The sequence below is a fragment of the Mycetomoellerius zeteki genome, unplaced genomic scaffold, assembly GCF_001594055.1.
Source record: "Mycetomoellerius zeteki isolate Tzet28-1 unplaced genomic scaffold, Tzet1.0 scaffold220, whole genome shotgun sequence".
Classification (NCBI taxonomy): domain Eukaryota; kingdom Metazoa; phylum Arthropoda; class Insecta; order Hymenoptera; family Formicidae; genus Mycetomoellerius; species Mycetomoellerius zeteki.
Genome location: NW_017257173.1, coordinates 30,890 through 52,805, shown reverse-complemented (window position 1 = coordinate 52,805; position 21,916 = coordinate 30,890). Strand labels below are relative to the sequence as shown.

Below are 21,916 nucleotides of genomic sequence, written 5' to 3'. Positions count from 1 at the left end.
AATACTTATATATTTTTATATATTTTGGGCAACATACACATATATATGTTTAATACAATTAGTATTTAAAATGCCACCAAAAATGGTATTTTAACCCACACTCAAGAGCCACAAAAGTGATCTTTCCCGGCAGTCTAAAGGTTAACAACTAATTAAGAAAAGGATGACTTGGTGATTTTAGCGTTTACCGTATCTGGATTCACGTTATTGCAAAAACTCTCTAATATCAAGAATACAATATATCCTTTTTTCAATCGCGAGAGAATCCAAAATATTTTCAACCTGCACAAAATTGCGCTCTGTCACGAATTATGGACTGGCGACTCTTGTTAGTGACGCACTCTTTACTAAATTGACAAGGTTGCGAGGTCCTTCGCTAAATTGACAAAAATCAGATCCTCTCTCTCTCACACCGATGAACGAACGAACGAACGAACGAACGAACGAACGAACGAATGAACGATTGCCGTTTGCGAAGCGTTACGGAACGCGTGATAAAATTCGCGTATGATTCGACGCCGTGCAATTAGTTTCTATCCCGGCTGTCCTGCGAAACTCTTTTCTCATATGAGAGATCGAAAGTTCCGGCAGTTCAACATTTACGATGCAGTAAAATCGCCCGCGTGTTCGATCATCGATTTAACTATTTCACCTTCTGACCATCGCGCGCGTTGTTACCATTGCCGATTTGATATACATATTATCACTCCGGCGGATAATCTGAGATACTTAATGGCGCGTACATTTGCGAGCCGAATATGAGCCCCAATAATTCATTAAACCGTATTCTCATTATCCGTGCGTTATCGCAACGTTTTCAATTTACACATTTCTGCCTCGTTCGGTATCGGTCGATTGTGGTAAATAATATTTCGAACTCGACGTTACGTAACAACTTGTATTTGCGCTTCATTTACATTTATATTTACGTATATATATATATATATACCAAAATTGATTTAAATTAAAAACAAAAGTTTTATTTACTTGCATGAATGCGTTCGGTGTTATATTTCCGGCTAGGAGGGATGTTCTAATCTCCAAAAATCAGTCTTCCCAATGACAATAGCGATTTTAAACCGATCTATTTTGCGAAAAATTAATTTTTCTAATTAAAAGAGGCTATTTTAAACCGATCTTTTTGTACAAAATCGTTTTTTTTTTTTAACAAAGGTTTATTTCGAAGTGATCTTCATGCAAAAAAAATCCATTTTTAGCTAGTCGATTCACACATTCATTTGTGCTTTCGGTAATAACGCGCTGGAACTTTACACGTGCGATTATAACAGCTCGGGTAAATGAGCTGTCGAATTATCGGCATGCGTCTCTGTTTCAGAACTCGATTAATTCCCATTCAAGGAGGAGCATAATTCCATCTACGATGGGCGTTTAAGTGCCTATACGTATATAGCGATACACGTACATTGCGCGCCAAAGCGAAACGATAATCGCAAAAAGCCACGAAAAGGGAAAATGAAAGCGGGAATAAGCGAGGCATGCGAAAAGTATAGCGGAATACAAGAAAAAAAGGGAGGACAAACAGGAGAGGTGAAGAAGGGATGATAATTAAAGGCATTCTGTCGTTAATGGTCAATTTCAGCGTGCGAACAGATTTAAGGAAGCGAACGAAGTTTACGCAGTGCGCGCGTTTACGAAGTCTGCAATTAAAAGCAAGGGATGAAACAAGGGAGTCCCACTAAGGGTTGATATCCCTCCAACCTTATTCTCGAAAATCTTTTCGGCCGATTACGTCATGAGTGCTATTGTATTCTTCAGAAATACGCTAAAAAGACTAAATTTTAATAAATATTTGTTTGAATAGTTTTAAGTAAATATTTATTAAATGTAAACATATATTTATCCCATACAAAAATCATTAATTTGATTTAATTGTCATTTTTTTCATTGAGTAAATATTTATTTACTGTAAGTTTGGTACTATTCAAAGAAATATATATTAAGATTTAATAATTTTTTTCAGTGTGTATATCCAATTATATGCTGAACAATGTCACGATTCAAAACAGTTGTTGCGAGGAGAACGAGATGTATTTTGAAGGCGGGGAGGAGCTTTATGGAATTTGAAGTAAATTCCTCTTGAACAAGTTCTTTACAAGTTGTATTACAAATCGCTGAAGATAAAGGGCTTTTCGCTAATCACGTGGATCAGAAAGGCAAATAAGTATCGAAACTTTTAACTTGAGGTAGGCGCTGCTCTTCAAAGGAATTTTAATTGCAGCAGACAAGACATCCCATTTGGAAGTTGAAAAAGTTACATTGACTTCTTAATAACATTCCGGAACCGCAGAACACTCTAGATGTAAATCAGTAAATATGTAATATCTCTTTTCCTATAATTATAAAATGTATCCTCAGGAATATTTTAACGATGAGCTGATTAACGTTGCCTGTGAAAACGTACCGCATGACTCGTGTAACTTTCTGCAATCGAATGTCATCGGTGAATCGCGAGTTGCATGCAACCAAGCATGCCGATTTAATTTCCGAGATCACGGACACCGTTCGTAACCGAATTTACGCGAGCGAGAAATCTCGTCGTTCTCCATCCTACCCGATCCAATTAGCCGTCGTCGACCTCATTTGCTCTATTTTAATTACGACCTTCATTCCGGCGACTCGATGCTGATGAAAAAGTAAATCTGTAGTGGCCAAAACTTCTTCTGGTCTTTGAATTATCATCACACGAAATATCGTCGCGGATTTTTTTAACGAAGTTAAACGTCCACGATTAAAATAAAAAATTAGAAAAATTAAAAAAATGAAAACCGTTGATAAGTAGAACATAAATAGCAGCAGCAATTTTAAGCTAACGAAACCAGTTTTTAATTAAATGGATGAATAGTAAGTAAGCTTACAAGCTTTTGCTTCTAATTTTTGAATATAGAACAAAGTTTTGCCTTTCCTTGTCAGTGACTATATGTTACGTGCAAATTATTGAGAAAAGCATTTTACATTCTTGCTAAAGGATCTACTATTCAAAATTAGCAAATATTTTATCGCTGCTACTTCGATCTCTTCTACTTTTTTTATCATCAAATATATATTTATTACAAATCATATAAATTAATTATTACTTTAAATTCTAAAATTAAATACTTTATATTTTGAAAAACATTTATTATGATGTCTGTAATATAGTATTTAATATTTATTGCTCTCACCATTTTCTAAATTTATCGCATCAAGTACATTCACTTATTTTTTCTTTACCGCTCATGCGACGAAGCCAGCCTGGATTTCCCATATGCCGCTCCAAAGATTCGATTTAAACGTCTGTCATGTTTAGACGGAGGATCGACGAAAATTGCGTTGCCTGTTCGTGGCCGTGACGGCCTGTAAATCCGCGTAATCTTCGATCGGAAGGAAAATGCATCAGAATGCACGTGACATAGGAAGCCACAAGCATGCATCTCCGTTATTGCCGATTCTTTAGAACTCCGAAAGGTGAAAGAGAAGAGGCGCGTTCGTGCTAGTCGCAATATTAAACTTGCACGGCCACCGGGCATTCTCAATCACTCCATTAAATGCATCGTTTTCTGGGTTAACGTTCGCCAGGCTGTACGTAGCACATTCGCTTTACGACTAATATCGTGGATCATTATTGGCGATGTTTCAGATATTAAGGACAAGTTTTACCGCCGAGCGAGGTTCGTGCATTTGCATTTTAACAGCTGTGTGGGCAGGCATAAGGAACTCGCGAAAAAATGTGCGACGACGGTATCGCGCCACCATAATCTAAAATGGATGTTTCACTATTATGAGGTCGATAGATCGGACATAACCTACGTGATGTTTTAAGATGTCTCGTAAAGCAGAATTAAAAACATATTGCGTCATACACGTCACAAAATAGCAGTCATAAGAGTCATATTCTCCGAAAGATGGATATAAGAGTCGCGACACGAGGTGTTGCAGATATGATTTGTTTTGCCCATATCTGTTTTGTTTCGCACTGATGTTTCTCTATTCCCTGAAGAAATCCGAATGTATCGTACATTAAATTATTTTTTTATGAAGATGTCTTTGTTCGAGCCGTTAACTTCTTCGGTTTCAAGGTAGGAAGCCTTACTGGTCACGCTTCGAAATTCGGAAATCGGAAAACGTTCGAGAACTACGAAACGCTACCGGAATCCGAAGCGATTCGATTCTCACCGTACTAAGCCTGATAGAGACTAGCATTCGAGTTTTCGGATAATTAATCGCCCTTCGAACCACATCAAATCGACGCAGACGTACCGGCGTTAACGCGCGGTACAATTGCAATCTTACGCGATATTGTTGTTACAAAATCGCCGAGACTTGACGAGGATTGATTAATCAAGGAGTTAATTAGTAGAAACTTCATTTGATCATGGAACAATGCCAGTTTCAACCTCAAAATAGTTTATCCTGAACTACGAAACCGCGCGCTTGTAATTGAGTTAGAATTTAGGGCGGGAATTTAGGCATTCAACAAATTGATAAGACGGCAGATACAAATGAGCACAGTATTTTCCGATATAAAGAAACATATTTCTTAAACAGACGTGAATTCCATCAGACGAGATGGTTACTTTCGCAACATTCACGAGAGAAGAGAAATACAAGAGCCGAACAAGAACTAAATGCAGCAAGAAAAGAAATATTTAAAAATGTCAAAGAAACTGCTATTATGAAACTACCGTTCGCACACAGAGGAAAAATGTTTCAATCTCGCATTTAGATTTTCGAATTGCCCCAGGAAATCAAACCGCGACATAATATCGTTGCAAACGTGTGACATTCGTTTTAAAATATACGGAAAAGATATAGCGTGTCGTAACATGGGACGAAATAAAGATTGACGTGTGTCTTACGACTTGCAGGACTTGCTGCATAAAGTGAAATAGATGGAAGAGGCCAAGGCAAGGAATCGAGAATACACGGAACGATTTAATACACGTTCCGCATACGACACTTCCTCGTAAAATAAAATATGTTACGGCCCTCTCGGCCGCGAGAGAATTCTGCTGGATAATATAAAGTCGAAAGCTTGCGGATATATATATTATTCGCGACGTCACGATAAATCTGTACAATGTCGGAATCAGAGAGTGCGTAAAATCAGGGAAAATGCAACGTTTCGAGAAATTTGCAAAGAATTTGTCGCACAATGTCGCAATAGAATATAAGATTAAGCGCGCAGGAGATAAATTGATCTAAAATGCAGTGCGCAAAAGACAGATCGACGTCTAAACGGAACGAAAAAAAAATATATATAACGTTTATCTTTAGATTAAATAAGTTACTTCAAATTATTGACTCTTTCATGCGGGCTTTTTTGTGATTTAAAACTGTAATGAATTGGAAAATACACTTTTGTGTAAAACAAAATTATTACTGTTAAAAATGTGCTTAGTTCTGACATATATTTTGTATGTCTTTGTTATAATCAGTAGAGGATGACGTGTGATTACATAAATCATATAAAAGATTGTCGCTTGTAGATTTCGGAAAATTACTTTTTAAAGATTTTTTATCCCCTAATCATTTATAAACTATACAAAAAAAGAATTTACTAAATCTTGATATATATATTGTCTTTATAATATAATACTAACTTTGTAATATGATACTAGCAATAAATAAACAGTTACTTATACACAATAAAAAAATTTGTGTATTTGTGTTGAAAACGGTTCACTCACGTTCTGTGTTAAGAGTTTGTGTTGAACTTTTTAACATATTTCATGTTAATTTAACATAATGTGATTATTTAAAAGTTTTGTGTAAAATTGATATTCAACTTTTTTTTAGTGTAATTTTTCAAAATGACCCAATTTATATGTTAATTTAACATATCATAAATGTTAATTTTCTGATAAAAAAAAATTCCCACGATTTATTTACAAACTATGTCGATATTATCTTTCTTTGTATTTATTCTCTTACATAATATGTGTTACCTTCTAATATATACATCTTGTGTAAAATTAACTCAAAAATTTGAGTGGACCATTTAGGACATGCGATTTATGTTAATTCGACACATTTTCTCCAATGGTATAGTACATAAATATTTATTCAACAGAAAAATAATAGTTAAATTAAATTAATGATTTTTGTATCAAATAAATACATTTAGTAAATATAGTTTACATTTAGTAAATATTTACTTAGAACTGTTCAAACAAATATTTATTCAAATTTATTTTTTTCAATGTAAGGAGAAAATATCAGCTATTGGAATTTATTTTTAAACGTATTTTGTGTTTGTATAATTCTTCCTTTTTTATTTATACTCGATGCGGTCTAAAAATTCCGTTACTCAATCGCACTGTCCTATTTTTAGAAGAAAAATCCCATAAGCCGCGCGCGGAACGTACACAAGATCTTATTTATCTACATGAACGTGTTTTTCAGGATACTACATATTGTGTATCTTGTAAACGCGGCAAAAGGGATTGCGAGAGGTCTTCTTGAAGAAGATCGTCGATGACCGAGGAATAAACTTCAATATTTCTCGATAATCATAGCAAAGCGTCACTCTGCATCCACAAATACCAAAATCCCTCTTCGACATTTTTCATTTCGCACATCTTCGTTTTCGTTCCGTCACCGCGACGACACATGGTGACGACGTAGCTACGAATCCCTATAAGACCGAGGGTGAAATAAGATCGAACGATCAAAGACGCCCAGCAATCGACTCGGACCCATCGATGGGTAAACCCACCGCGCGTGAAAATGTATACATCAAAGTATGTACATACAGGCGACGAAAGTATCAGCGTCTTCGATACCGTTGTGCGAGGGCGTAATTGAGTTTTCTTCTTGAATCCTACGATTCGACTCTGTCTCTTCCTCTTTTCCTTTTTGTGAGAGTAGGTTCCTATACATCTTTGGAACGTCGTCAAGGAACCAAGAGAGAAAAAGAGAGATACTAGTGTTAAAAAATGGACGACCCGATTACTGAATTTCAAGCAAACCTGAGATTGAACCTCGAAGTGGGGATGAAAAGGAAAATGTGGAATATATGTATAATATAATGAAATGTGGGCTATGTTCGTTTTGACGCTCACAACGCTTTAAGCGTCGTTTTATCCTTGTTGTTTTTAAATATTAAACAAGGACAATTGATGCTCACAAGCGCCGTGAGCACCAAAGCAAACACAGCCGTGATCTTTGAACGCGACCATAATTTGCACGTTACTTCTGTGATACAATTGTCATTTCGAGCTATTATTGAGCTATTTGTTTCTCATCGCGTAAATTGCCTCGGGTGCTTTTATCAGTCAGGATAATCGTGCCTCATGGAAGTCCATTTGACAGCTAAAAAGGATTTAACATGACGACGCACTCTAGGTCGGTGTAAATATCCTGTTTTCGCCCTAAATGCTCGAAATGTGTGTAACCTAATCTCGCATGAAACCGTTGTATCGCTCGTGATAGAATGGAAATCGTGGACACTTTAGGAATTGGGACGATTCGAGAACAACAGGGGAATCTCGAGGAGTTCAGAATTATAATCAGATTTATTTGTTTGAGGTATATTTTGTACGTTGAATTTTATCTTTTGCGTTGTGAATGACAGACGTTTTATCTCCGATTTAATAAATTATGTTTTAACCAGTTGTTGCGTATTTTTACAAAATCTCAATTTTTTACATATAATATAAATCGAGTTAGATTTATTTTTCTATACACATGGATCAAATTCATCAGTGTCATGTTATTTTAATTTGTTATTTATTGTGAAATTTTATGCCGGATACATGTGCGTCAGAACAACTTATGCAGTTTTTTTGGAAGTTTATTCGCTATATAACTTAAAAAATTTTTTTCTGCCGTAACTAATCTTGGTTTGTTAAAATATATTTGCTGCCGTAGCTATTTATAAACTACGGTGGAACGGTTTGCTGTTGCTGCTATAATATAGATATCACAGCTAAGACATTAGCTATGATACCTATATTTTATTTTTATGATACTTATGATATTTTACACCTATTAGTTATCACGCAGTTTTTAGTTACGGCAGTTACTTTCTTTCTTCTGTGTTATTATTTATTCGGATACACCTAGAATGATACAACAAAATTGCCTGAGATAATCGAGCATTATTATAGGAATTATTTATAAAGTCGTACGTTCATATAAGGAAGAACATCTCACTATTTTTGGCCGTAAAAGTTGCAAGAGAATTTTCTAAAGAATTATTTGTACGATCAAAAAGGTGTCTTGTATTTTCATACAAAATGGTTCGTATGAATGCTTTTATAGAAAAAATTTTCTTCAAAATGGTTAAAATAAATAGTTCATCTTTATGTTACATATTGAATATATTCCAAATCGCTTAATATTTATAATATTAAAAACACAACGATTAATTTTTATTTTGTCTTTTTTTAGAAAGATTTTAATATTAAAGAAAAATATTTTTAATATGATTTTGTTAATGAAATTTATATTTGAGAACTCTGATCGATCTCCTAATAGAATAAAGAATTTTCATAAAAAGTGATTGTACTACATATATACCTATTAAACATTGTGCAATTTACGTAATTCGTCCGTAATTATTTTAAATTCGTTTCACAAATGGTTATTACTTCTCCCTAACTTCAAATTAGGCAGTAACATGCTGCTGCTCATTATAAACTTAACACGACAGTCACTCTTCCTTCCCTATTTCCAGCGTCGTCTAAAGTTACACATCGTTTGATAACTACTTCGCTTAAAACCGTCATATAAAATGAAAATTTGTCCTCCTCCTGTACCCCAGTCATTCAATTGTATCTTGCGTGATTTGTCGCTAATAAGAGAAAGAAAGAGAAACCAAGCGAGAGGAATCCCTTCGAAGACACACGTCGCGGCGGTAAATTATTGCGATGAGTGAAAGAAGAACACAACAAGTAAATCGTGATAACGAACGACAGGAATCCCTCGAGGTACAGCAGGAGGGATTGATTCGCATAAATCGATCGTCCAGTGACCCGCTTCGTCCACACGAAGGTTTCCCTGGGATTTATCTCCCAGGAAGTCAGCCTGTTGGTTGAGTCTACACACTGCTACGCCACGGGTTCGTTAATATCAAACCGGCCAGCCTCTATCGATGTGTCACCCTCCACTTCGTTTGTTCACCCTCTTCTCAGACGCGCCTAGCGCATACTGGTGCATTTGATTGCGGCCACAAATTTATTTTATTGTTGGCCGTTGTATGCGTCCGCAATAACACAGATCGCATTATTTGTGCTTGCAATTTCGAAGCATTCGGCTTGATCCCCGAGCGAATAATTGGAAGATAATTATGGGGAGAGAAGAATTAGGTGGAATGGGATATATGATATTTGCATGAGATTGCTTGCAGTGATAGAAAGCAAATAATTTATATGAATTCACACTGCCCTGTCTAAAAAATTTCGATAATCGCATCGAAAAAATATAATATTGAGGAAAAAAGTGTTTTTCCTTTTTTTTTATTTTAAAATAGAGCATTGCTAAAAAATATTGTGTCAAAAACTGACTTAATTTGCTATCAATTAGACAAGCATTGCAAGAACAACATTTGTCACTTTTGAAGAAATAAAAATTTTGAGCAAGATTAATTATTTATCACAATTTTTACTTTAAAGCAGAGAGTAAAAGAGCACCTCTCATTCTCTAAAAAAACTTTCGATACAAATTTCTAAGTAATTGTTATTATTAATCCTCTACAGCAACGGTTATTTAGACCCGAAGCAAAAACTTTTAGACAGTTGTACAATTTGTATTGATACTAGGAGGTTCTAAATTGTAAATAAAAAGCATTGAATCTTCTTCTATTAACTAAGGCGGACGTTTATTTACATTTTGTACTTGAAGTAGAACGCTTTAGAACTTAAGTGTAGTTTTCATATACATATATAGTATATATAACTGTAGTTGAGGATTAAATATGTTATTAAATTGTTATTATTAAAGATCTATATCTTAGTTATTATTTGTATAATGCGGTTAACAACAAGCACACGTAGTACACATTTCTTATTTAATTATACAGAGACTAACGTATGAATGATCCTTTATTGTTACAGGTGCGTTCAAGGTCGTTGACGCAGCTAGACTCCCTGAGTGGCAGCATGTTAGATACGGGGGAGCATCATCTGGAGGGCGATCCCTCGCAGCAGCAACCCCCTCACCTGCATCACCATCAGCAGTCCCATCAGCTGCAACACCACCCCCTCGGTATTGAATACAATCGGATTCGATTTCTCGCACCGAATGCGACACCAACCGAGATCGCGAACTCCAGTCGCAGGCACAAATTCTCACGATCTCAGGTGAGTTCTTATCGGCAAATATATTCGACAAACTCCTCTTCAATATGTCACCTCGGAAATGATTCGCGACGCGCTTTCACCATGCTTATTTTCCAATGGAATACCTGAGTGCTCCTTTTACAAACTTCCTTGCTCCCTTCCCTCAATTCAAACTTTAGCGAATATTGCTGCAGCTTTCATAATATAATTTGTAACATCCCTTATTATAACATCTCCCCCACGTTTTTATGTCTTTGACGTACTGTTATTAGCGTATCACTTTTAATTAAAAGGAAGAAACTTCAATACAGTTTCCGTGGAAGTTTCACGAGTCAGACTTTTTCTTCTGCCGAAAACTAAATGCATACCATGATTTGACGAAACGGCTGAAGTTTCGTTATTAAATAACTTAGCAATTAACTTCGGAGTGCGTTAAGTTTTCGTAGAAAAGGTTGTCCGAAGTTATTTCAAATTGTCTGGAGTACTAGCTTAGTAGATTCTATTGCCATTTTATGAAAGTTTTACTTTTATGAAAGTTTTAAGTCGTTTTTATTTTTGTTTTCCTTTTTTTAATTGCTTATAATTAACAAATCGTTCACAATTAAAATTGTCTTTGATGAAAATCGTCTTTGATGAAAAATTTCGAACTTTGATGTTAAATATTGCATAAACAGACATATATCCGCGAGGATTGTATGCAATGCGAAATATTTATGTCATATTTGTTTGAGAGTGAAATGAGAAGAGAAGGATGCGTATATCCGACATAGAAATAAAAGATTTTCGCGCATATGAGAGAAACTCGATATAACGAGAGAATTTTCTCTTTATTCGCGGATTTCGCTTTATCCCAGCGCGACGAGCGAATAAAACGGATAAAGCAAAACGCGATCGGCGAGCTCTTATCGCCATTGTATCGCGGAAGTCTAAAAGAAACATAAATGTTTCTACGTTCTTCGCGCCGTTTGCCAGAGATTTATCTTCCGTTATTCGAATGAATTTCAAACCGGTGACTGAATGGAAAATGTGCAATGAGCGGCCGTGAAAATTATGCAAACGATGAAATACAATAGTTTCATTCCGTGTTCTCGTTCTTCCGCTAACGTCAATAAATTTCATATATGATGATCGTACGTAACGCGATATCCACTCGCAAGCGAGACTATGTACACCTGTACATCTGAATCCGCGGATTGTCTGCTACTTGATATGCGGCGGTTCGTGTTGCAGCACATTTCGATACAGTTTCACCCGTGAATTACAACCGGCAAGAGCTCAATTCTTTGTGCTATTAGTGGTCTTTACGTGTACCTGCATACTAACAGGAGTGTACAGGCTGAGGGGGACGCAAAACCGTGAGTTTAGACCGCCATTCAAGAATGTTGATCATGTAATGCATTATCTACAATATGCGCACAGAGAAAAATGTTTGATTGAATTAACTGAAATCCTGATGGAAAATGGACAGAATTCTGGTTAAATCTATACTAGAATTCCAGTTGCGACAATCTTCAGATAACATTCAGAATTTCCTTGGTCAAATCTACTAGAATTCTAGTAGATTTAACCAGAAATCTAGTGAACTTAACCAAAATTTTGGATCGTTCATTTTCCACCAGAATTCCAGTTAAACTAAATTTTTTTTTCCGTGCGAAGTAAGCATGATGCAAAAAGTAAAAGTGAGAAATTGACCAATTACAGTCGAATGTAGAAAGAATAATCGACTGTGATTGGTCGATTTCTTACTCTTACTTTTTCCACCAAGTTTACTCCGCATATTGTAGATTATGTATAAGTGGCATAAGATATCACACACTCTTGCGTTCATGCTTGAGTGAGATTTGTGCGAAAGTAAAATCGTGGCACTCCAAAGATTGTTGTTACTTTTGCATCTTATGCGCGCATTTTATTTGCTCACGTTTGAATACGATCAAATCTGTAAAAATTAAAACTTGTAAAATAAAATATGTAAAATTTTCTAGCTCGAGATTGCTAAGCAAAAATTAATAAATAGAAAAGTCAAAAAACACGAGCAACGTTTATTGGATCTCTTTAAATATAAATTTGTTTATTAAAACATACAATAAGAATTAAACTAGTTTTTCATCAATAAAATTCATAGGATAAAAACTTGTATTTTACTATGCTCTTGCTTGACGCGTGGAATTTTCAAATTTAGAAAATTCCACACTTCACACACAATTCCTATATGGACTTGTGCGGGTTTTTAACTCTGTCTTCTTATTTGAATACACAAACTTTTACGCGTTCTTATTATTCGCGCTTTTAAAAACTCTTACTTTTGGAACGTGTACTTGTTTACATACACACTTAATTATCATCTTGAACGTTTTTTAACAAAATTGATTGGTAAGATTGTCGTGTAGAAGCCATTATCGAGAGATATCTTCGACGATTCAGGAGACGCCCCATGCTTTTGAAGTATCTCGAATATGATCTGAACTGCAATCCCCATATTTAAAATGGAGATTCCATGTTCATTCGCTGAATTTACAATGAAACCGAATTGAGTGCCCGACAGGACAGTAATATGCAATTAACGGCTTTTCAATGGATTATCAATATTTGTGCGTTTAAATACCCATTCCGATCTTATAAATTACACAAAAGCGATTATAGATTTTATTTTCCTAGCCGGTAAAACACGCAATTACTTTGCGTCCCGTCGAGTGTCAACGAAACTAATTTCCTTCTCCAGGTCGATGATAAAAGAATAACATAGAAAAGTGTTTACTATAATTTACTGTAATGTAATTTAGGGTATTACAGAGGTCATATCCATGTCGCGAATCAGCGGCACTTTATCGCCTTAATCTACATTATTTTATTTCTTCCGAAAGAGAAGCTATTATAGAGATTAGCATATTTTTTTGCATATTATTTTCAAGCCGATCTCCGTAAATTAAATGTATTAATTAAAGGTAAACGATGTAAATGAGAGCGTTAGTGTCCTTATCGGCGATGTGTGTATAAAAATTCTTTTAAATAATTATCTTTCCCATTTCAAAGCATTATACGTTTCATTACGCAATTTTATTTATGATAAATAAAATATATGTATAATAATATCGTAGGAAATTTAATATGTAAAATCTTTTGCGAAAGAATGATTTTTTTAAAGAAAATAATTCGGCAATAAAAATGAGAACTGTTCTACAAACGTACATTAAAATTTAATGAAATAAAGTAAGAGACACAATTTTTTTAACGTTTTTGTGGCTGTTGTATGGATGTAAATCCATTGTGGAAAAAATTCTTCGTCGTCTTTTCTTTTTTATGCAAATAGCAATCTAAGTATTCCTTTTCGAATGGAATTATTTTTGACTTCACAAGATTCCAGGATTAATAAGTACATTAAGTCATGAGGTTACTATAGGAATTACAGAATGCCATTCGTTAACAAGAGGATATAATCAAACTAACTTTAATTGCACCAGGGAATTGTTCCGCGATGTTGACTGTTTCTGACATTTCATTATATTAGCTAGTCTGTTGTCATTTTCTTGCGGTGTGCATTAGTGCGTGGATATAAGCGTCACCGAGTACATCCATAAAATTAATATATCAATTCGCATAATCCCACGTCCGTGTGACAATCACGCGAACGCGACGAGATTACATTGAAAATGAAATAAAGCTTTCTCCATCCAGCATCGCGTAATCGCTTGCATTATAAAATTTTAGTCTGCCATTTCGCATCACTCGTCTCTTTCTTATCTTTTTTCCACTCTGTGAGAGACGATGCTCTTGAGTGATGCAAAAAAAACGCCTTATCGCGTTCTCCCAACCGGCGTTAATTAATTTGCGCAATATTTTAAATTCCCACTCTAAGTACTTTTATCGATCCTTTTTAATTTCGCAACGACTTTTCCAGAGTTATTTCATACTTCGCTTTATCTTCCTTTTTTTTTAAATTATAATATCAAGATTCAGATATTAAAAAGTATAGAAAAATAAGAATAAGAAAAATATTGTTTATACTCTGAAATAAGAAAGAAAAACATGACTCATTATTACATTTCGTAAAATTTCATCATTATATTTATGATTTTTTCTACATTGAGAAAAAAAAGTTGCTCTTTCAATAAAATATTAATTGATTCAATTAAATGCAGCGATCACGAGCTGCCAAGCAAATATTTATTAATTCAAACAAATAATATGTTTTAAATTACAAGATTTTGGTGATATGACTTACGTAATATTTAACTTAAATATAAAAATACTTGAATTAAATAATCACTACGAACTAAACGCATTTAGTTAAGTTAATAACTTTTTTTTCTCAGTGTATTTATGTGAAAAGTATTTTTTTGAATGGATGAGCAATTGATATTTTTCAACGGCGAATCTTAATTACAATTCTCATTACTGTTTATCGCTTCATCATTGCATACAATTTCGCATCCCCGTGAGTAAACTTCATCGCCATAATTCGTTCGATAATTTGAACAGCTTTGTACAGGATGTGCACACTTGTGTACACGTGTCACTATTTCATTTACATCGCGTCCATGGCACGTGAATAATTGGAACTAACTGAGTCATACTTAATACAATCTGCGCTAAACTATCAATCGTCGAGCGATCGGTATTCAACGGATCGTGCTTTGCGAGGGAGTAGACTTCTTTGTGTGATCCCTTCGTCGAGCGAGTAGCCGGAATACGAAATTTAGAGACATCCGCAGAAACTGCTGCGGGGGGCGGTGTGAAAAACAGGGCGAAACACGAAATCGCTATTAGTCGGATCTGATTTCGTAAAACTACGGGCATTGTGTATAACGCCGGGCGATGGTCAGAAAATACGCGCCACCGTGAAATACTTGATGAAACTGTAACACCGTAGTTTACTATAGTTTCAACCCGATGATAATAAAATAAAATTAGCTGCGTGATTAATAGTAGCGCACATAATGAGTGAAGTAAAAATAATTTATATATCAGCACCAAAATATGCGCTAAATGCACGCGGCAAAATTTAAAAGTCGCGCGAACGCTAATTTATTCCTAAGGATACGTTTCACAACAAAGAGAAATAACGCTCGCGAGCATTATTATTTCTGTTTAACATTTGATAAACAACAAAGGTATGAAATAATTTTATAAACGTTGTGAGCATCAAGTGGAACGCTAAGTCATCGTTTGATATTGCGTCTCAGAGTCTGCTACATGAAGTGTAGCTCGAAAATGGAGCTCATATTCATCACATAGATACATGCATCAGTTAATTATATAAATATCTCATCCCTCATTATGTGATATTAACAAGACTTAACATCACCGAATAAGCAGCTGGTGCAATCAAAAATGTATTAAGAACACAAGGGAATTTAAACCAGTGTAAATCGAACATTAATAATGTTTTGCGAACACCACTGTATATTGGGCCATCGATATTTATGTGGCCATTAATAACCGATGTTTACGTGGATGTTAATAACCAAACGCTAAGCACAATCGATCGCTAAGCACTATCTCTATAGCTATTCGATAGCTACATTTTTTTCTCTAATTTAGATAATGTAATTACAGTTTCGAGTATGTGGAAATAACCATACAATTTTCTCTCTTTTTCTCTCTCTCTCTCTCTCTTTCTCTCTTTCTCGTGTGCTTTTAGATAATAAAATAGATTACATATCACTTAGATTTAATGAGAATACGTTGGCAATTACGACGGACTTATACGTTTACAATCGTCACGGATAAATTATTACATTTATTCTTTTTAATTCTGTCGCCAATGTATACCTATTTTATGTATCTTGATAAAATATAATAAAATTCGTATTACATTTTCATATTATACTTTTATTTTATTATTAAATTATTATTAAATTATTATTAAATTATTTTTACATTACCCCTATTTCTTATTTAATTAATAGAAAAAGCTTTCGAAAGGATTAAAAGGTACTCATATAAAAGTTACTCCATTATATTTTCACGTCCGCGTTTTTATTGTAAAATATTGATTAGATAAAAAAAGATTTAAATCTGCATGTACGTCATATATGATATCCATTCATAGGAGAATCATGAAGATTTCATTTTTACTTATACACTACTGTCAACGGCTGCAATAATTCAGTAATTATAATGTAAATAATTTACAAGAACAAGAACACGTATCGTAAATTGTAATATAAAATAGTACGAGCATAGCAGGTTATTTGTTCATATGAAAGCATCAGAACTAAACGAGCACTCCGCATTGTAAAATTACCCGGATTACCGCACTCTCGCCGTCAAGGTCATATCTTAACGAGCATAAAAATCTCAACAAATCACAAAAGAGTGCAAAATTACTGCAATTTTCCACCACAAGTAGTCGGTGAAGGCGCATAAACGTAATGGCTCGCAGGAGGGCTTTTTTTAAGCTCTAGAGGATAAGAGTCAATAGTTCTCAAGCCCACATCATCATCGTTTTCGAGAAATAAGATCGAATTAATAGATTAGACTGCGGTTACAGCGAAGTGACCTTTTAACGACGCAAATGAGTGATAATTTGCAAAATACACTGCAAGCTTACCACTCATATGGTTTCATGTTCTCGAAAAAGCTTTCGAAAGGATTAAAAGGTACTCATATAAAAGTTACTCCATTATATTTTCACGTCCGCGTTTTTATTGTAAAATATTGATTAGATAAAAAAAGATTTATTCAAAATTATGATTTTACAAGCACATTTTAAAATCTCTAAACACGCAGTTGTTCCCAATTGTGTATAAATTATTTTTTATGTTTTTCACATGAATTACTTTACTATATATTTTCTTTGTTATTTTTTAAAAAACAAATTTAGATTTATTTTTCAAATTATTGACATTGAAAGTCGCTTAATCTTAGTTATATAAAAGTTATTCAATTTTATTTATATACTGCAATTGCAATAACGACTAAAGTCCACTATTTCAGGACTACTACTGCACCAAACCGCAAACTGGCATGTGTACAGATCGATAGGAAAGGGTAAACACTATATGAATAAGGTTTATATCTATATGTAATCTACTGAAATATAAGTGGCCGCGTAGGCGTTGATTTGGACTACTTGCAACTACGCCTACACGTGCCGCCTATGACGTAAAAACGACGATAGTTGTGCGGCATTGTTACGATAGAACGAGCATGTAATCGATCTATCAAATATGAAATTGCAAGGAAAATGTGCACAGAAAATTTAACCGTCGGTATTTACTGTTTGAATGAATAAGTAAATGAAACTGGCACTGACACGGAAATATTTCAAAGGTTGCCTCTTTTTATGCCATGCTAAAATTTCACCACGAAATTTAGTACGATTTAACAAAATCATCGCATACTTTTGGCAAAAGTTGAGATGTATTGCGAGTTTTATTCGAGTCACGTAATAATATACGACGAGAATTGAGTTTGTCAAACTGTAGCCCTCAGATAATTCAGCTCTTCTTTCCCTCTTTTAACGTCTTTTATTCTTGATGAGAATGGATTGATAGTTTTCTCACGTATGGATTATTAGATTAAAGAAAAATTTTGTCAAAAGAAAGTTTCTGAATAGCAAATTCCAGTGAGTGGAATATGAGCATAACGTTAAGAAAAGCATAAGTAAAATAACATAATTTGATGTCATAGAAAATATTAAAAAATATTTTCTGATACAATAAAAAAATATATAAGATACAATCGTCATTTCGTAACAAATAGAAATAATTTCCGATTTAATTATAGCAGAAAAAGACATATTATTAAAGAGCAATTGTTCGAAAAAATTTACTTTCGGGTCAATCACACGCAAATAATTCTTTTTTAAGTTTGACATAAAAAATTAAAGCTGTAATAAAAGAGTCGTAAAAAGTCGTTATGAAGACAATCGCCCTGAAGGATGATAAACGTAATGTTACAGTTTTGTCCCTCATAGAAAGCGACGAAGGAATTTTCATTAAGCATTTACACAGACGTTAATATCATTGTCACGAACTTCCAAAGTATTTATTCTTACTTCGGAAAGGTCCATAAATTACATACGTCCTTGAGGAAGTAACGGAGTTATGCTTCTCCGGTTATCCCCTATCGAAAGCTGAATCAATATTATGCAAACGTGGATCAACAGTGCATCCAGAACAGAGCATAGATCCCTATAGGATTCTTAAAATAATAAATTTTATTAATGACGCGGCGGCAATATTATAACGCCGAAGTATGTCGACGAAATTACGATACACGAGATTATCTCCTCTTCTAATTTCGCGTTTACGAAACGCATGTCTCGTTGAGTATCATATAAAAATAAAACTTATAACGGGGATAAAGAAATATATGACTTGCTATAAAATTCGGAACAAAAATTTATCCGTTTTTTTACCAGCTTAAAATTAATCTTTATTTTAAGAAAAGTTCTTAAAGTATGTGAAATATTTCTTATTAAACTCTTTCAATCTTAATAAAGAAATTTAAAATTAACTAAAATTTAATTAATAATAAGGAGAGGGGAAAAGAAAAGATTTATAAAAAAGATTCATAAATAAAGATTTTATTTATAAAATGTAGGATAATATTTTGCAACTTTTAGATGCTTAACAATAATATATAACAAAATAATGTATCAGAAAAATTTGTCGTCATTGTATATCTATCAATTATATTTACTAAACACGCACTCATAGAAAAGATTTCCTGAGCCAACAGTACTTTTCGATTTATTATAAAATGGGACCGATATAGGGACAATCATATTTATTGTTAAATAGAGGAACGTTTTAATCTTGAATAGAAAATTCTTAATTCTAAAATAAAATAATTTGGATATTGGTTTCGTGCCAAATACTATGGTACCAGCATCATGCGTGTCATAACATAAAGATTTATTCTAAACGTAACAATATATAAACTTAAATAATACATATGTGCTACACTCTTGTCACAAGAAAATAAATCAATCTTGTTTAATTCAAGGGAGGAGAATAGGAATTATTGATTTAATCTTATATAATATTGTCTTATTTTTATACTGCATAAGATTGCGATAAGATTAAGTACGTCAAGAATATTTTTTATCTCTTTATCAAAAATTCTTTCTGAGAGGACAATTATTATGATTATCTGATAACTTTGGCAATTATCATGGTATTTATTTAAATCTTTATTAAGCCCACTTTATATAATCTATAATTCGAGATCAAATTCAAAATAAAATTCTATTTATAATTTTGTGTGTCACAATCCTAAATATAAATGTATATTCTGAGAGAGATATATATATATATATATATATATACATATATTTTGTAAATATATGAATTTACTTCAAATGTTTTCTATGTTACACAACATACAAAATTATAAATAGAATTCTGTTCCGAATTTGGAATTATACATCTGAAGTGAATTTAAATGCTGACATGATAAATCAATTTTATTGTGATGCAACGCCGCGCATGCTGTAGCCGCGCATAAGTACTTTCTAAGTTGTTATAATGAAAAGGAGAGATCGATAATACAAAGTCCACACGGAAGAACATATAGTGTGTATAGTCTCTCTCTCTCTCTCTCTCTCTCTCTCTCTCTCTCTCTCTCTCTCTCGCGATTATATACTCAAAATTACATAGCCAAAGAAACAATTCAGTATAGGTATTGTACCTCATTATGCACTCCATGTTTCACGCGTGAAATGTATTGCGACAATTACAGACTTTGAAACCCTCGGGGTACAAGAACTGACAACTACCTTTTACAGTCCGAGTATGATTTATGTACATAATTTTACATGCAACCGACGCATTCAAGAAACGAAAAATATGTCTTCCACATGGAACAGTTGTGTTGCCTCGAATTTATTTCAAAAAGTTACTAGAAAATTTCTTTTTTAAAGATCGAAAAAAGGGCAGCCAAGTTTTTGTGATTCTCACGATATTTGTTTAACAGTAATTTGATTTACCAGTCGTGATTAAAGACGATTATTTCTTTTTGTTGACTCACTCGATGAATATTTTCCTGAAATACTTATCAAGTATGTCATTTATGCTGAGCAGCAAGATAAGCTAATTCGCAATGATGACAAGCAACAATCTTTGCCGCGACGACGATTAGTCCGGTGCCGCGCTTTAATATTTAATTCCGCGTGTTGACTCACCAGCCTATCCAGGTGACTCGAATTTATGAGAGCGTTGCGTCCCTGCATTATTTATGAGGGAAAAAAATTGAGTCGAATGGGCGAACGTGGTGGCAATATTGAATCCAGGCACCCGAACTGCGGAGTAATCGCAGTAACGCGAAGGAGAAACTGACCAATTTTCTAAGTTTTCGAGATGCATAGTAAAGATTGTATACAAAATATAAACGACGCTCGACTTCGAGCTATATCTGCGTTAAGGATCGCTAGAACACGCGCAGCTATAGAAATATTTGTACGGGCGTTTTGTATTCATGGACCCTTTGTACGTTATCAGATTGCTAGATAAACGCCTAATTTGTTTGAAGCTTTGTTTATCGCGCGCTGAAATACGCGAAATCTCGAGACTGTGGTCGATAATAGTTATTATATTCGAGATACTGTGGCACTTAGTTTTTCCCTTCAAATTCAATGCCTTGTCACGAATTGTGCATTTAAACGAGATTTATTCATTCAGCGTTCAGTTTCGCTTTAAACCACAGTACGTTGCAGCTTACTGGTTACATCCGATCCTAAAGCGATTAACAGTAAAACTAAAAGTCGGCTCTTTGTGCGGCAAAATCGGCTGGAGTTTTCTTTAGAATGTAATCCTAAAAGAGACGCCAATCAATGGAATTAATCATTGAGTTTCGTGTACGGATTTATCAGTATCAGAAATTCGTTATTTAAAGTTGTCGCTTTTACACGAAAATATTTTATCTCTTAGATCTGACGGTATTTTATTCTTACGCGATATGTACCAAAACGTTAATTTTAACAATTAGATAAAAAAATCTAATAACGAATTCAGTTGTATGCACTCGGTGCGCACTGGTGCATATTAAAGCCATCGTACACAAATTGACGTAAAAATATGTTTGATATAAATATATAAAAACGAATTAAACCGTGAAATCCTCAATACATTTAATTGTACTGTTATATAAATTCTGTATCTTATAATTCGAAATATTTGTATTTTACTTTTACACAGATTAAATTAATGTACAACGGCTTTAATATTTCGGATTAGTGCATCCAACCGAATTCTCTATAATATATCGTGATATATATACAGGGTGTTTCCAAATTAAATGGCAAAACTTCGGGAGCGTGTAGAGGAGTAAAAAACTAAGAAAAAAAGTCCTATAGACATATGCTCGTTTTTGCTCCGTTTCAGAGAAATCGAAAAAAAATGTTTACATTTCTTGCCATATCTAGCACCGACATATTTGATTACATTTTCCACTTTCTGTTATGAATTTGTCAGTCGCTCTTTGAAAGCCTTTAACAGTAGATGAATTTTGTCTTTTGCAATATGCCGCGTACGTATTCTAATAGTGAATATGCTGATATGGTTTTTGTATACGGTTTCTGCAACGGTAATGCTTTAAAGGCGGTGCGAGAATATGCACGACGATTTCCAAACAGAAGAGTGCCAAACCGAAGAGTGTTTATGTTGACATTTAATAGATTGCGAGAGACTGGA

General features: G+C 34.1%; 1 protein-coding gene across 4 annotated transcripts in view; it reads left to right on the top strand.

The window, feature by feature from the left end:
- LOC108722850 (pleckstrin homology domain-containing family G member 5) overlaps positions 1 to 21,916 on the top strand; it is a 156,963-nt gene that overhangs the window by 104,184 nt on the left and 30,863 nt on the right. For all 4 annotated transcript variants that reach the window (XM_018448189.1, XM_018448188.1, XM_018448187.1 and 1 more), the window contains one exon: positions 10,056 to 10,301. In XM_018448189.1, coding sequence (XP_018303691.1) covers positions 10,056 to 10,301 — 246 coding nt within the window. The remainder of the gene's footprint in view (positions 1 to 10,055; positions 10,302 to 21,916) is intronic.